The 16,048-nt window shown below is 39.0% G+C and overlaps 2 protein-coding genes across 2 annotated transcripts; both read right to left on the bottom strand.

The window, feature by feature from the left end:
• Positions 1-806: 806 nt before the first annotated feature.
• On the bottom strand, positions 807-2,017 carry ss18l2 (ss18, like 2). The gene is made up of 4 exons (XM_085446621.1): positions 1,802-2,017; positions 1,394-1,470; positions 1,225-1,309; positions 807-1,136 (listed from the first exon to the last, which is right to left on the bottom strand). Exons 1-4 carry the CDS (start codon positions 1,868-1,870, stop codon positions 1,083-1,085), a joined length of 285 nt encoding a protein of 94 aa, XP_085302747.1. The 5' UTR covers positions 1,871-2,017; the 3' UTR covers positions 807-1,082.
• Positions 2,018-5,963: 3,946 nt separating this feature from the next.
• lsm14ab (LSM14A mRNA processing body assembly factor b) lies at positions 5,964-16,048 on the bottom strand. Its single transcript, XM_085446316.1, has 9 exons — positions 15,707-16,048; positions 14,937-15,100; positions 13,982-14,132; positions 11,759-11,941; positions 11,193-11,273; positions 10,719-10,898; positions 10,450-10,597; positions 8,257-8,497; positions 5,964-7,792 (listed from the first exon to the last, which is right to left on the bottom strand). The coding sequence occupies exons 1-9, from the start codon at positions 15,828-15,830 to the stop codon at positions 7,769-7,771; spliced, it is 1,296 nt and encodes a 431-aa protein (XP_085302442.1). The 5' UTR covers positions 15,831-16,048; the 3' UTR covers positions 5,964-7,768.

The following is a 16,048-nucleotide window of genomic DNA, read 5'->3' as shown; positions in this document are numbered from 1 at the left end:
CACAGCCATTCCTAAGCCAGGCAAAAGATATCTCTCCAGCATGTCCAAGACACAAAACAAGACAAGGAAGCTTTCTTAACCGAGATACAGTTGACCCTCAAAATTTGCGGGGGTTACATTCCTTTAAAAAACTGCAAATTCTGGATGTGGTTCAAAAAATGCCTTTTTTTTTCTTCTTTTTTTTTTTAAATTTAAGGTTAGTTTAAACCCTAAATATGCTTTTGTGTGGCGTCTTATGGCTTTTAGAACAAAACGAACAACATGCAGATAGCTACACGCAGAGATGCATTAAGGAGAGCTGAATTACGCTCTCGGATTGGCTACTTTCTGCCTCTGAATGGTATCTCACAATCTCAAACAAAGAGATCCTCTGAAACAAAACTGCAACTTTGTGGGGGAATACTGTAGCCTGTGTTGTTAGTTTCTGTATAATGTAACTTGGATATATGTAGGTGTGGTAGCTTTCAAGTTGTAGCTCAAGGCCTCAGAGAGGAAAGAAAAACAGCTGGGGTGTTCTAAACCAGAGCGATAAAAGATGCTCCTGCTGAAAGCATTTAAGTGGATGTGAACTCTACACCTCAGGTTTACTATAACTGCAAGCCCTTGTGAAACCCTACACCTGATGTGCCCCTTCCTTATAAATTTAAGTACCTAGTGCTGTTAACACACCTTTCACAGATATGAATGCTGAGGAAGGTGTTGGGTTGACTATAGGTTGTACAGATTCTGCAGAATAATTCAGGCGTAACAGGGGAATAGTGTGCATCAATACAATATAAAATCTGAAGAGACAAAAAGCACTCATGACTAGTGCAAATAAAATTTTATTTTGTTTCCAATTTTGTCCGCAGATATCCAGCTCGACCCTGAAATGGTTTACGTCACTGAAAACGGTTCATACTGAAAACAGTTTTTTTGTTGTGAGATCATTCTCGACTGGCAGGGTGCTTTGAGAGGGCATTTTCTGCCAAGGCTAGAAACCTTTTTCCTGACAAATAACAGGAGGTGGATCCTTTGCTTTCATTGTCCATATCTCCAAGTTTTGTGAACTCCACCTTGGCAGTTTCTGTGCAATTATGCTGTCAAATGACCACAATCACAGCTGCTGCTGAAGCTGATGTGTCATTAGATGTGCACTAGAAACGAAGACAATAATAGAGCATTAGAAACAAGCCACCTCCATCCTCATTATTACTGCTGCTTCTGTGTCTGGGCTGTGTTTACATTTGATGTGGAAGCTGCACTATCGGGACTTGCATCAGCTATGGTTGCCAGGTAGACAATGTTGCGATGCAGAATCTGTTGGTATCTGTTGGAAAATGGAAAAAAAATAAATAACAACACTATGAAGTCAATCAACAGCATTAGTGGAGGAGAGGTTTGTGTAACTTACTGCACACACTCGACCGCGCGTCCTTTCTGCATGTACTCTGTAATGCATCTGATCAGTTGATCGTTTTCATCCAGTAACTGGAACAAAGCAGAGAATCCGGCAGGACCAGAGAGAAATTTAGAGAGCGTAAAGCCACTTACAGCAAAAAATGACAAAGGTTTTCACGGAGTATTGAACCATGTTAATTAGATAAGGCCCTACCACAACCACTTTTAACATTTTTTCTAAACCCGTCACCGGGACAAGTCCGTGTAAAAAGTCAACAGCCAAATGCGAAAAGGTTACCAATTTCCCCCCCAAATAAGGGTGAACGTATAAACCTGTTAGCAAGCTAATTGCTAATCCAAGAACGATCGAGTCATAAAAACAACGTAAAAGCTTCTAAAATATACGTTCTTGGTGTCTTACCCTCTGTATCGTCTCTTGGTTGACTGTAGCTTTTCCTCTGAGTTTCTTTGGTACAAACACAATCGACATGTTTAATTTAATCCTACTACAACGATTTCGCTTTTACGACGCCAGCTGACCGGAGAGCTTCTTCTTCGTGGGACGTATTATGTTCGACTCACACACGGGGAGGCAGGCACAGCCCAGCGGCCGAGGGAAACGTCAGTGGCGGGAGCCGACCAAAGATGATATGTGCAGAAAGATGGAGCACTCCATTGCATCGAAGGCTGAACGCTAGATTAAAGAAGCTCGTTTCCGCCACTGAAAAGACGTACTATCGCATTGTTTAAAAAAAAATTAGATAACCTAAAAATTGTAGTTTTTAAGTCGAACTTTAAATAAATTAATTGAAATTTTGACTTAGGAATCTCCAAGTTTGTTGCAGGTTTTGATAGATTAACAATAAACTGGGGAGGAACTGTCAGGTGTTCAGCTTGATAAAGATGTCTTTCACGTGCATGTATGTGTATTTGCATATACACTCATTTGATTAGGTACTAGTGATGGGATTTCCGGATCTTTCGGCTTGGCTCACTAAAAAGAGTCGGATTTTTCGGCTCCCAACTGGCTCTTCAGGTTGTTTTGTTGCTTTAATTAATTTATTATTAACAATAATATAAAATTATGCACAAAAGGAATTACTAATGTAAAAAAAAGTGGTTTTATTTATATATATTTATATATAAATATATGCGGTGGCCCCTAGAGACAAAGCACATACACGTAAAAACTCCAAAAAGCATGTACAAATTCCAAAACACATTTCTAGCGTTAACTGACCTTCCAAAACAGAGCTACCTAGATCACTTAAATTGCACAATTGAAAGCATATGTGTATTGTTTGTGTATTTATACACAAGCATTCATATATATTCAAATAATTTAAAAAAAAATGTTCATTTACCTGTTACTACCGCACACCAAATCCGTTCGTTGGTACTTCCTGGCTTGTGTAGCCACTAGGTAACAAAAGCTCAACACTGCGCCTAGCTTTCTGGAGCACTTCTGTTGTCTTTTGTAAATGTCTTGGAGTTTGTACGTGCTTCTGAGTTTTTAAGTGTTTTAGAGTGTGTACGTGCTTCGGAGTTTGTACGTGCTATGGAGTTTTTAAGTGTTTTGGAGTTTTTACGTGTTTTGGAGTTTGTATGTGCTTTCTCTCTAGGGGGCCACCATAAATATACTTTTATTTATTCACTCCACATAAAATATAATAAATAAATCATGTAATACAAAAAACAACTATTCACATTTCAATTTTTAACTATTTAAATTTTCAGCTTTTTCCTTTTAAACAAATTTTAAGTGAAACAACACAAAACACTGCAAACCACAACACAGTTAAATATAAATTAAATTATGAAAACAAAAAGAAGATGCATATTCTCTCTCATATGGGCCTGCATGAATAAACTTTTTGAATCCTTTATCATCTGCAACTGAAAATAGTTGTGGATGATTAGTATACCTTTCTAATGTGACGTTGTTGTCCCTGGCTCTCTTTCTTTCTCTCTCCCTCCAGCTCTGTTCCTGTGCTACTGAGAGTGTAACTACCGCCCCTCCCCCCCTCTTCCCAGCGCAAAGCACAAGGCTCGCGTGCAGAGTGAAGCGGAAAAAAGTGCAAGAGAGAGGGTGAGAGACAGAAGGAAAAAAACCAAGATTCCCAATAAGGAGCCGGCTCGAGTCGTTCACTTCAAAGAATCGGCTCTAAGAGCCGTTTCGTTCGCGACCGACACATCACTATTAGGTATGCCTGATCCACTGTTTGTTTACCAAATATGTAACTAACACACACACACACACACACACACACACACACACACACACACACACACAAAACAAAGACACACTTTAGAATGCTTGAACGCTCCTTGATAGGACCTACATGTGATATATTATAGTGCTTAAAAGGACCTTGAACTGACAGCAACCAAGAAAACATTGGAAAAGTTTTGATAGAGTTTTACAACAACAACCAAAACCATTTTCAAACGTTTCTCACCAATTTAAGAGCAAAAAAACACATTTCACCATGTCATGTGAAATATTTGAAGGGAGCATTTTGGGAAACCACTACAAGGTAGAAGCTTTTCTTGGAGAAGGCACCTTTGGTCTCGTAACCAAATGTCAAAATACAAAAACCAAGCAAGCAGTGGCTATTAAAATCAACAAGAGCAAACCTGAAATTTTGCAACAGGCAAGGTGGCAGGTATGTCCTCTGTGTGCAGCGATTCCTGGTACCATTGTGCAGACGATTTGGTATAGAGCACCCGAAGTTATGCTTCATATTCCATATAATGAAGCAATTGACATGTGGCCTCTGAGCCGGCTAGCTGTGGAGCTTGCTACAGGGTTGCCACTCTACCCTGGGAAAATGGATTATGATGTTTTAAAATCCATCACAGACACTCAGGGCCAGCCACCAGACTATATTCTAGACTGTAGCATGGCCACAGAATATTATTTCAGAAAAAACGACCACAGCGAACAGCGCTGGACATTTAAGACAGAAGAGCAATTTCAGTATGAGACAGGATACCAATCCAAGGACACTCGACATATAACACTGCAGCATCTTGATGACCTCAAACGAGTAATCACAGTTAGAACAGGACCTGAAAGTGGCACAGATTTATTGGTCAGCCTGATTAAACAGATGTTGGCCTTGCTTGCAAACCAGCGCATCAAACCCTTGGAGGTTCTCAAGCATCCCTTTTTTGACCCTGGCCTGAGAGTTCCCCCTGCATTAAAATGAGGAGCAGAGGGGGACACAAGTCTCCAGCATTGCTTCTTTGACCCCCAGACAAAAGTGACAAAACCACAAGTAGGGGTTGGAAAAGGTAATCAACAGCAGAAATACAGTGCAAACAATGCAAATCCAATACTCCTTTAAACCTGATAACAACAGCTTAATATTTTAACAAAAAAATAATCAACTTGCTCCAATATTTATCACCTTGGCTTTTTTTTTTTTTTTTAATTTTCACTCCCTCCACCCCAACCAGTCACGGCAGATGGCTGTCCCTTCCTGAGCCTGGTTCTGCTGGACATTTCTTCCTATTACAAGGGAGTTTTTTCTCCCCACTGTAACTTAATGCTTGCTCATAGGGAATCCTCTGATTGTTGGAGTGGCCAATATTGTAGGACAGGGGTCTCAAACTCCAGTCCTCAAGAACTACTGTGCAGGCTGCAGGTTTGACAGGAAGAGTTGGAGTAAGAGAGCCATTGCTAAGAGGTCAGAATAAGGCAGAGAGGCTTGCCTGGGCCATGAAACACCACCATCGGACTACTGAAGACTGGAAGAAGGTATTAGGGACTAATGAATCAAAATTTGAAATCTTCAGTTCATCACTCAGGATCTTTGTACGCTGTCGGGTAGGTGAAAGGATGGTTCCACTGTGTGTGGCATCAACTATCAAACATGGAGGCGGAAGTGTGATGTCTCAGGCTGTTTTGGACCCAAGAGCTTGAAAAAGAAGGAAACTGGACTTGTGTAAATTTGCAAAGATGTTTCATCTCTCATTCGATTTCCCAGGAATAATGTTTAAATTGTAGATCATCCTTTGTTTTATTCTTTATGCTGCTGTAGTAGTAATTTTAATTGCAAGATTAACTGAAATGTCCTAATTACCAAAGAAAGTCATGTCTCAAACCTATCAAGCTGACAGAATCTGACTTTAGATCAGCGGTTTCTGAAACAGCCCAGAGGATCTATATATTTGATATCTACCTAATCAGGTGAGCAGTGGGTGAATATTCTTTTATCATGAATTTTTTTTTTTTTAAATTTGATCTTTTATTGACCATCGTATCAAAGAAAAGCAAATCTGCATGTGAGTTGTGTGTATTTGCTATGTCAACCATTTTTGCTATTTATTGCTTAATAATGCCAATTGCTGTGCAATAATAATGTAAAGACTCCAAACATGTATCAAATATGAGAAACCGTGTTAAGGCCTTTTTTTTTTTAATGTTCTAATAGGCAAGTTCTTTAAAAATACAACCTTACAGACTGCGCCCGTGAGTGTGTACAGGAACTTCTGCAACAAAGGATGACCTAGATGCAACTCACTGCAGGATTTGTGGGAAAAATGTAGGGTCACGTGGAAAACAAAAAACCAAGACGTAAATCGTACAACTCTTTATTTTATGTAAAAACTCCATTTTGCTTCTCAAGAAAACTATTCCTGTTTTACAATTCCAGTGACTGGAAGCAGTAGCAAACATATGAAAACATGTCAGTTGTGAATCGTTCAGTAATATTTTGTCTCAAATTTAATCCTGCTGGTTATTGAGAAAGCCCCTATAGAATGATGCTTTTTACGACTACCATGCAGTGATCGGCTGTCTGTGATTAATCCGGTTAAACGGCCCACTTTCACCTGAACTGTTCTGTTCTAAACAACCAAAGCTACGGGAAAGGATCTATTTCACCTTGTAGTGCTTTTGATACTTGTCTGAAAAGGTAACCTTTTCGTTAAAGGGAGAGCTGTACAAAAACCCACCACTCTGAAGGCACTCCCTAAAGCACTAAATCAGAGCCAAAAAGAAAAAGAGGCATCCCACCACATCCAGTTCTTGTCCCTTTGTTCAAAGTCAATAAAAATAAATTCACTTCAGAGAACAATCACACTGACCACAATGCAACAAGAGCGCTACAAACAAGCTGGAAGGCTGACACCTATCAGCATCGCTGTCATTTGTTTGAACATATGCTTTGAGACATCATTTAATCCACAATATTTCCCATTTTCAGTAAATAATCTGACACAGCTGAGTGTAGTAACAGTAGGGAGGGTGGGGGAGACGACAATTCAGAGGACAACACTGTAAGACAATTCAAAAGTAAGCTGAAATTAACAGAGGACTCCACATGTTTGGGACATTTAACAGGTACTTAAATGATAACACATACTTCTGGCAGACAATCAGTTTAGCTCAAACACGTCATTGTTTTGGGTTTTTTGTCAGTTTTAACCTGTTTAGGTGTCCTTCCCTACAGGAAAAACAAAACACCTTCTACAGATTTTACTAATAATGAATATTTCCTCAAAAAAGGTACAAATAACAGGAAACTGTTAAAAAAAAAAATTAAAAAAAAGAAATACGGCAGTCAACATATACATCTATACCTAATATGCTGTAAACTGCATATATCAAATGAATGGCTGCACTAGGCTGCCAACCTAAAGCTGAAAGAATTCATCTGATTTATGAGGACTGACTGATCTACTTACTGAATACATACGTCTTAAAAACTAGGAGGGACTGGGTTTTTTTTGGTGGGCAATAAATTTGCTGTGGAGCAGGAAGAATAAAATGAGATCAGAATACATTCAGTAAAGTTCAGATTTTTGCTTTTTCAGCTGGCTTTGATCTCACTACATTTGAGAATGAATTAATGAAAAATAAAATGCTTAAAGTCGAGAAAGGATACTGAACACATGCGTCTGAGAGGAGAAAAAAAAAAAAAAAGTGCAACAGGTGATGAATTGAATATTGGTGTCAAAGAAATATATCAAACGGAGTCGAGGGGAACTGAAAAAAGATAAAATAAAGCTATCGATCACACCGACTGTGATCCGCTCACAGTATCAGAGGGCACTCTGGATACAGCATTCAATATCAAACAATACTGTAAATTAAGAGAACAAACTCCAAAACATGGTATATTTACACGTGTTCCTGTCCATCCGGTGACTGCTTATCAAACTAATATTTCTGGGGCAAAAAAACTAAACAAAAAACAAAAAGCCTCATTGTGAAGCTGAGAGAAGGAGCGGCACTCTCACTGCCTGAACAGTCCACCGTAGTGCTGGTGACCAACAAGATGTCTTCATTTTTTGTCTGTTGAATGCTGAGAAAATTTGTAGGATGAATATAATTTCATGATGACTGGCTACCATTCATCGTGGATCCATCACTGCAGTACTACGCAGCCACCTTGTTCTCCTTCTGCAAAAATGCAAAACAAAAGTTAATCATTTCTTCCAATCTGCTTTATTTGCTAGGAAAAAAAAATACATGTGAGATCTTCAGAGAGCATAAGTGATGGACACAGCCTCGATGACACCTCACTGTTGAGCAAAAATCCTGGTACGATGCCTTAAGATGAACATTTTTGCTGCCATGATAACTGAAGAGCGAAGTCAAATGAAACTGGACTTTCACTCTTAGAATGGCCATATTTTACATAATGAACTTAATGTTTCAGACAATGTCCTTAAACTAGTGAGTTCTCAAGCTCATTGGGAAGGTGCCTACTGATATACTGAGTCTTTGTTGCTCACTGACCCCTACAAGACCACAAGGGTGGCCACTGAACAGAACACAATGCACTAGTAAATTGCAATTTACTTTTCACATCTGGAAGCTAAGTCCATCTTATACCGTCTATAATGAGTTCATAAAGGATTTACCCTGTATTCGAAATCAGAGAAATCCCGGCCTCCTCTGCCACCTCTGAATCCGCCTCTGAATCCAGGTGGAGCACCTCGGGGTGGTCCGAAGGAGCCTCTGCTTACCGGTCGCCCTCTGCCTCCACGAGGCCCCATGAAGCCTCGACCGCGGAAACCACCTCTTCCTCGGTTGTGCCTCAGAGGGATGCCGAATGTCTCAGCGTTCATTCGTCTCTCTTCAGCCCAGGTTGGCCTACGATCCCTGAGACACAGACATCAATAAGGATACAGATTTTTTTTTTTTTTTTTAAAGTCACATGAAAATAAATTTACACGACATAAAGCGAGGCATCACAGGCTAACATGAAATTTTTTTTAATCAAAAATTCATTAGAGAGTGAACAAACCAAGCATTAAGAACTAAAAAAAAAAGCAGCTGTACATTAGTGAAGTTCCAACTTTGAGCAGATGACAGAACATTAAAAAGTTGTTTTTTTTTGGATTTTCCTGCACACACGAAAAACCCAAACATCTTTAGTGCTTCAGTGGGCGGCAATGGATGGACTAGTAGCAATTCGGTGTCCCATTCACATGCGAAGCCTCGACTAACATAGAAAAATTCTCCCTTTGGAAAAACCTCTTTCACTTGTTTTATTGAAAGAGATAGAAACAAAAGTCTTTCAGCGTATTGATTAAATACAAAGCATAGTTTATGCAGAGGCAGACTGCAGAATCTCCAGAGGGGCACAAAAAACACAGATTCTGACCTTTTTTTTTTTTCTTAAGTGCAGCTCTACACATCTTTGAAGAACCTTGCTGACAGTTCACATGCCAAATCTGCTTGTTGTGTAAATCTCGATTTTTTATTTTATTTATTTTTTTAATATATAATCTGGCCGGGCTGAAAACACAAGTGTATCTTTTTAAATCTATGACTACATGTGAGACTTCACATGAGAGATATAGACGGTGCAACTCTCAGATAAAATGAAGTGCTCTGTGACTTTCTTTTTTCAGTTTCTATTAGGGCTGCTCAATTAATCGAATTTTAATCTCGATTACGATCTGGGCTTTCAACGATCATTAAAAATGACTGAGCCGATTATTAGCCCCTCCCTCATGCTTTACTCTCGCGCTGCTCCGTGTGGCAAATCGAGCGCACCTCTCTGCATTTCGAACACGTGTCACAACAATTAAGAGCAGCGGTCCCCAACCTTTTTTGCGCCACAGACCGGTTTATGCCCGACAATATTTTCATGGACCGGCCTTTAAGGTGTCGCGGATAAATACAAAATAAAACTAGTACCGGTACCGAAAAAAAGAAAATTTATTCATAACACACGTGAAAAGACCAAGGAAAACCGAGTAAACGATAAAAACTATAACAAAATAACGCCGAAAACCGATAAAAGCCCTGAAAACTATACATTTCACACCTGAGCCTCAACTCTCGCAACCCGGTACCAAACGACTCACGGACCGGTACCGGTCCGAGGCCCGGGGTTGGGGACCTCTGATTAAGAGGACCCGAGAGAAGCTCGGAAAGCTAAGCACAAGTTATTTGGAGAGGAGAGTGACTGCCGTTGATTGAAAAGAGAGGTAAAAAAAACAAAAAACAAAAACCTTTAGTGGTGTGGAAACATTATGGGTTCGCGGAGTCAGACGTGACTTAAGTAGACATAGTGTGTAAACTTTGCTACAGTGTCGTAGCTGCACCACAGAGCAACACTGCAAAGTTCACTAAACATAGATGTTTACATTTTTCATATTGCAAACATTTGCACTGTTATCAGTATTTGCACACTATTTTATGACAATCTTTAAAGTCATTATTCAATACATTGTTATTGTTAAATAAATATCGTCAAATAATCGAGATCTCAATTTCAGTGAAAATAATCGTGATTATCATTTTTGCCATAATCGAGCAGCCCTAGTTTCTATTATTCATGTACCAGTCAGAGTTGCAACACCAGTTGTTTAGAAGACTGCAGCAGGTTCACTCTTATCAAAAGTGGTTTTAGATGCCCTGTTTACAGGTCTGGGAAATTTTTCATTGCAGAATATTTAAAATTTGGTTTCCCTTATATTCGCTGAAAATAAATTCTACAGATGCGGTGACAAAACTTAAGTCACTCAAATCTTAACATGCCCTTGTGTAACTAATCCACCACAGAATAGATTAAAAATAAATAAATGGATGTATTGAGGTACCTGGTATCATCACAGGACAGGTTATCAAAGAAGGACTTTGACTTGTCATAGTAGCAGGTATTTATCACAGCCTCCTCTTCCTCAGCAGCACCTTCATTGGCTGGATGCTCTGATTCCTCTCCATTGAGTGCCTTTTCAGTTTTGTCATCTGTAGGAAGAAATGTTGTAAAATCAAACAACTTAAAATGGCAGAAATGTTCACATATGTATCATGGTATATTTAACCTCCAATTTTAGTTGCTGCAGTTTAGAACTTGTTTAAGTGGTACCTTTGAGTTTGAGCTTGTTCTGGAGCTCTTTGTCAATCTCGTCTTTGTGAAACTGGGCGTTGGCAGTCTCAAAGTCAAAGTCTTCGTCAAACTTCACTGTGCCATCCCTGCGCACATTTACTTTGCCTCTGCTGCGGTTTCCTCTTCCACGGCCACGGCGGTTAGAAGACTGAACACCAGCTGAGAAACAACAGAAACAAACTTAAGTATTAAACTTTAAAAAAGAAAAATAGTGCTTCCCACTTGATAAATTACAAAAGTACATTCTGAGGGAACTTTTGAGAATTGGCTGACGTGAAATTAGCCCAAAGCATTTCAGGAAAGGCACTGCCATCCCAACATGAATCCAATAAAGCTTTTCATTATATATTTAAATTTTCAAAGCTGAGTAGCTACAAAATAAAAAAGATGAACACATCAGTAAACAGCAGTAAGTGTTGTGGACATTACTGACTGAAGGTGCAAATTACTCACCACCTTGGCGCTTGTTGGGATCCCGGTTTTCAACTGCACCCTGCTCATTATCTGGCTGCGCTACCTTCGGAACCTCAGGAGCTGAACAGGAAAAGAAAATAGTCATCAATTTAACTTGGCAGGGCTTGGCACTGAGGAAGACAATAATATGAGCTTCAACTGCAGCATGGGTTCAGGTTTATTTGTATTTGTTAAAAAGAATAAATTCAGAAGTTAAACTCTAGTTTTTGGTTCTGTAGAGTAGCCATTACCAAACATAAGATCCAATTCAAACTTTAATCACTTTTGTCATCAAACAAGCCTTACACCTTGTTTATGACTTGCCTGATTAGGCTGATTCTCTATTAACAGCAGTATTTGATAGCCAGTGCTAAATTTTAGTTCTTTCCACACTAACAAGCTGATAATTAAAGACACCAGACAATTTGTATTCTTTACATCCTGTGGCTTTGCATTCTTAAAATAAATAAATAAAATGAATCAACATTACTGATTAATGTCTCTTTTGCTCTGTTATGAACTTACTACAAATAACTTTTTAAACCAGCCACAACCTACACTTTTACCTTTTCTCTGCTCCAGGAGGTCTGGAGGCTTCTGGATGCCAGTGGTGGTGGTTCTGGAAGCTGCTGCCCCTGTCTGACTCCGCTGTCCTGCAGGTGGAGCTGGGGCGGATGATGGTGGGGCCTTCACTGACTGTTCCAGGGTGGGACTCTTTCTTATAGAATCCAGCTGGGGACTAGTGCGTCCTGCAAACAAACAAACGGCAATTAGAAGCTGTTCCAAAGTAGCTGCTGTTATGGAGGGGGAAAAAAAAAAATTCACATTAAAAGTGTTAAGTGAAAAACATACGGTCCATTAAAGTCCTGCTTGTGAAGGACTCCACAGTGTAAGCATTTCCCTTGTATTTGTAATAGATTTGTGTGCAGTGTAAAACATTTTTGGAGTATTTGTGAGTAAAAGTAACCTTCACCCCAGTCTACTTAAAATATATAATACACGGTAGTAGTGAAGATGATTCTGTCAGAGCTGAATGATAAGCTTCAGCTACTCACACACTTCCATTTTACTGGCAGTGGATGACACAGATGTTCACTGACAAAAAGGTAAAAATCCAATCTGTACATTTAGAGAAAAAATCTTCACCAGTTTATTAGAAGTATGATGCATAACTGTCTTTGCTGTTTCCAGTTCAAAACACAATAGGGATCAGGTGTGTAGCAGGAAACTCAAAGCAGCATGCAGCTGTGCTCTATTCAAATGAGCAGGAATCAGATGTTGCTCCAAATTTGCTTGAGAAACAGATGTTTAGCTTGTCTGAGGTCACTACGTAGCATTTAGACAGATATCAGCAATGAAAGATTTAACTGCATTTGCTACATTTCCATCCAAGAGAGTGTTTGGACAGGTTTGAACTTGAAAAACCTAATGCTTTTTAATGTGGTTTAGGGCTGCTCGATTATGGCAAAAATGATAATCACGATTATTTTCACTGAAATTGAGATCTCGATTATTTGACGATATTTATTTAACCCTTTAAGACCTACTATAGAACCAAGTCCACCAGAGCTTATATTATTTTTTTACATGTTGTAGTGCCATTTGTGGGAGCATTTCAAGTTGCTAAATAACTGTTATAGCCCATATTTTAATAATATGTATGCATTAAGTCCATAGTAACTACATTAATTGCAAAAAAAGTGCAATAAACTACAAAAAAATTTATATTGTTTTTTTTGTTTTTTTTACATATATTTCTACTTGGAGAAATTTAAGAGGTTTATCCCTCAAAACTTTAAATACAAAAAAAGTTGCAAAAAATAGTTTACAACAACAGGAAATTTATTTTGAGTGTCTTCATAGTTTTATCTTGGAGATACATCAATTTTTATATACTGCAGGAAAAACAAAAAAAACAATCCTATGATGCAAATTTGCAAAGAAAACAGCAGGTGCATCAAAACAAACTATTTCCAGCAGTGCAAGCATCCCAGAAACTATTCAGAAAAGTCAAACATGACCAGTAGAGGTTTTTAAGGCCTACAAGTAAAAAACTACATTTCCGCGAAAATGACGTCACTTCCGGTTTCGGCCAGGAAATGGCGGACATGCGACAGTTCGCGCTGACGTCTGTTTCACTGTGGGAAGTGTTACGAACAGCTGATCGGATCGGCAAAGCCTGTTTCTGGAATATTATGTTTTTGTTCCTGCAAGCGCTTTTTATGCAATTTTTGCAAAGCTTTATGTGGAAGGAAACCGTGACCGAGGACAAGCTGATGGCACAAGATGTAAGTAGAACTCCTCCGGTTTCATATGCAAAACAAATTATTGCGCTAGCTTACGTGGTTCAGGTTTTACAGGGATTTAAAAATAGTTACACAAAGCGGAGCATGCTGCTCTGACCGGATTTAAAGGGTTAACAATGACTTTAAAAAATAATATAAAATAGTGTGCAACACCACTGAAGTTTTTTTTTTTTTTTTTTACCTCTCTTTTCAACCAACAGCAGTCACTCTCCTCTCCAAATAACTTGTGCTTAGCTTTCCGAGCTTCCCTCGGGTCCTCTTAATCAGCGGTCTCCAACCTTTTTTGCGCCACGGACCGGTTTATGCCCGACAATATTTTCACGGACCGGCCTTTAAGGTGTCGCGGATAAATGAGGGAGGGGCTAATAATCGGCTCAGTCATTTTTAATGATCGTTGAAAGCCCAGATCGTAATCGTGATTAAAATTCGATTAATTGAGCAGCCCTAATGTGGTTGACTTGCTTATTTCACACAGCTCCTTACCAACTGCTCCAGTAGATCCAAACTGTTGAGAACCAATGGGTGCAACACCAAACTGGCTGTATGATGGGGCAGGAGCCCTGCTGAAAGGTGCATAGGACCCAGGAGCCTGGAATGATGGAGGTGCTGCAGCACTTGAGGATCCAATTGATGACTAGACAAACAAATATACATCCAGTTAAAAACATTACAAGACTTTTAAACATAGCTGTTGACCATGACTGAAAATACTATGATACGATTATAAATGTCTGATGCCTACATTTCAAAACAACAAATAACACAAAATGAATGGGCAACTGTTGGTTGGACACAAAGCTGTTAATAAACCTATGTACATCTTAGAAAGTGTTATCTAGAAGATAGATAAGATACCATATCTAGAAGGAAAAAGGCCTGACTCTACTTTGAATACACTTTATTTTAACAGACTCCTTTGTTTGTGAATCTGGTTTTCAGGGCTTCTACAACAAGTGGTCACTTTATTTTTTTTGTTGCTTATTGTATTTTCTAATTGGTTTCTTTATTTTCTTAAAATGTGCAATAATTAAAAACATTGATAATCACTTATTTTCTGTAACAAAGAAAGAAAAAGCAGTAAAACAATAGTTGTCACTTTCTACCTGAATTTCTTTATAGTTGATCCTTGTAATACACAGGTGTTTGAAATAATGTTAACGATGGCCCTACAGCAAAGTTCCTTTAAAGCAAGCTTTGCAACTCAAAATGCCACTAGGCAATTATTTCAGTAATTATTTTGAATGATTACCTCAATTGCTATTATTTAATTATAAAATCACACACACAAAAACTCTACATACAGAATAATTAGTGAGTGTCTCTCCCTTATGTCTCAATAAAGCCATGCCTGTGCCACCATGAGCTAGCATACAAGAAGCCTTAAAGAAAAGCCTTTATACAGCTGTTTTATAGTAATGGAACGCACCAATTGACTTACTTGGACTATGGCAGGGTCCTGCGGCAGGGCACTGGTGGCTTTTGGTGGCTCACAAACTGTTAGGTCTTTAATATCACTTCCTCGGAAGATGATGTACTCAAAGACCTCATCCCGAGGAGGAATAGGCCTGTCAGTGGGCCGATCCTCAGTGCCAAAGGAGCGAACTGTAGGGAAAACTCACAGGTTAACTTACACGACTTTACTTTTATTAATTAAGGAGGAGAATTTCCTTGCGTTAAGAACAAACACTGTTGACTTCACATTAACTTTCAATGTTAGAACTGAATATTATGAATTAGCGTTGGAATAAAGACTAAAGAAAACAGACGCCTCAAGTTATATCAATTTTTGTTAACCACATTGTTCAAAATAAATTCCACATAATATGAGCTCGTGATAAAGTTAGTACTCTTCCCATACGCACAGTCTACCAGGTCTTAGCGATACTGTCAGACAAGAGTATTATAATCAGAGTTTCTAAAACGCATGTTAAAAAATAAACACTAAAAAGAGCCAATAAGCCGCAATTAATGCTTTAACAAGGTATATCTGGTGGTAATTATGTGTCACTTGGTGCACATCATTTGACTTTACCACAATTACAACGTAAACAAAGGACTACAGCGCTTAACTATAGCGCCAGTTAGCTCTGTTGGCTAACTAAAAAGCTAACCAACAAAGCCAAATACCCTAAAAAATGCTGTTCTCCTTCGCTTAACACTTTTACGCTCTTTGAGTCTTGTATTCCCTCTCTGTGTGCCTTAACTTACCTTTAGCGAGAGCTACAGTCGAGTTTTCTGTGTCAATCGTGTACAAAATTCCTTCATAGCGGATCTCGGCCTTGGAGATGAGGCTAATTTTGCTGCCGAGGTACGGTGTCCCTCCTCCGCTCATCTTCGTCCTTTAACTTTATTTACACGCGTACTTCCGAAGAAAACGTTTTGTGTCACACGAAGCGTCGGATGCGTTCTTTTCAGACCTGCAGTTCTCAGACTACATAACATATATCGTCAAACGACACTATGAATCCCGCTCGCAACTGATCTCTACCACGACATGGCCGTTTTCATTTTCCTTCCCCTGCCGCAAAGGATTTTGGGAGATAGGTAGAG

The sequence above is a fragment of the Copadichromis virginalis genome, linkage group LG1 (assembly GCF_057382275.1).
Source record: "Copadichromis virginalis isolate Kocher_CV1m ecotype Utaka linkage group LG1, C_Virginalis_male_GT1.1, whole genome shotgun sequence".
In the NCBI taxonomy this organism is placed as follows: Eukaryota; Metazoa; Chordata; class Actinopteri; order Cichliformes; family Cichlidae; genus Copadichromis; species Copadichromis virginalis.
This window is presented reverse-complemented; position numbering and strand designations above follow the sequence as displayed.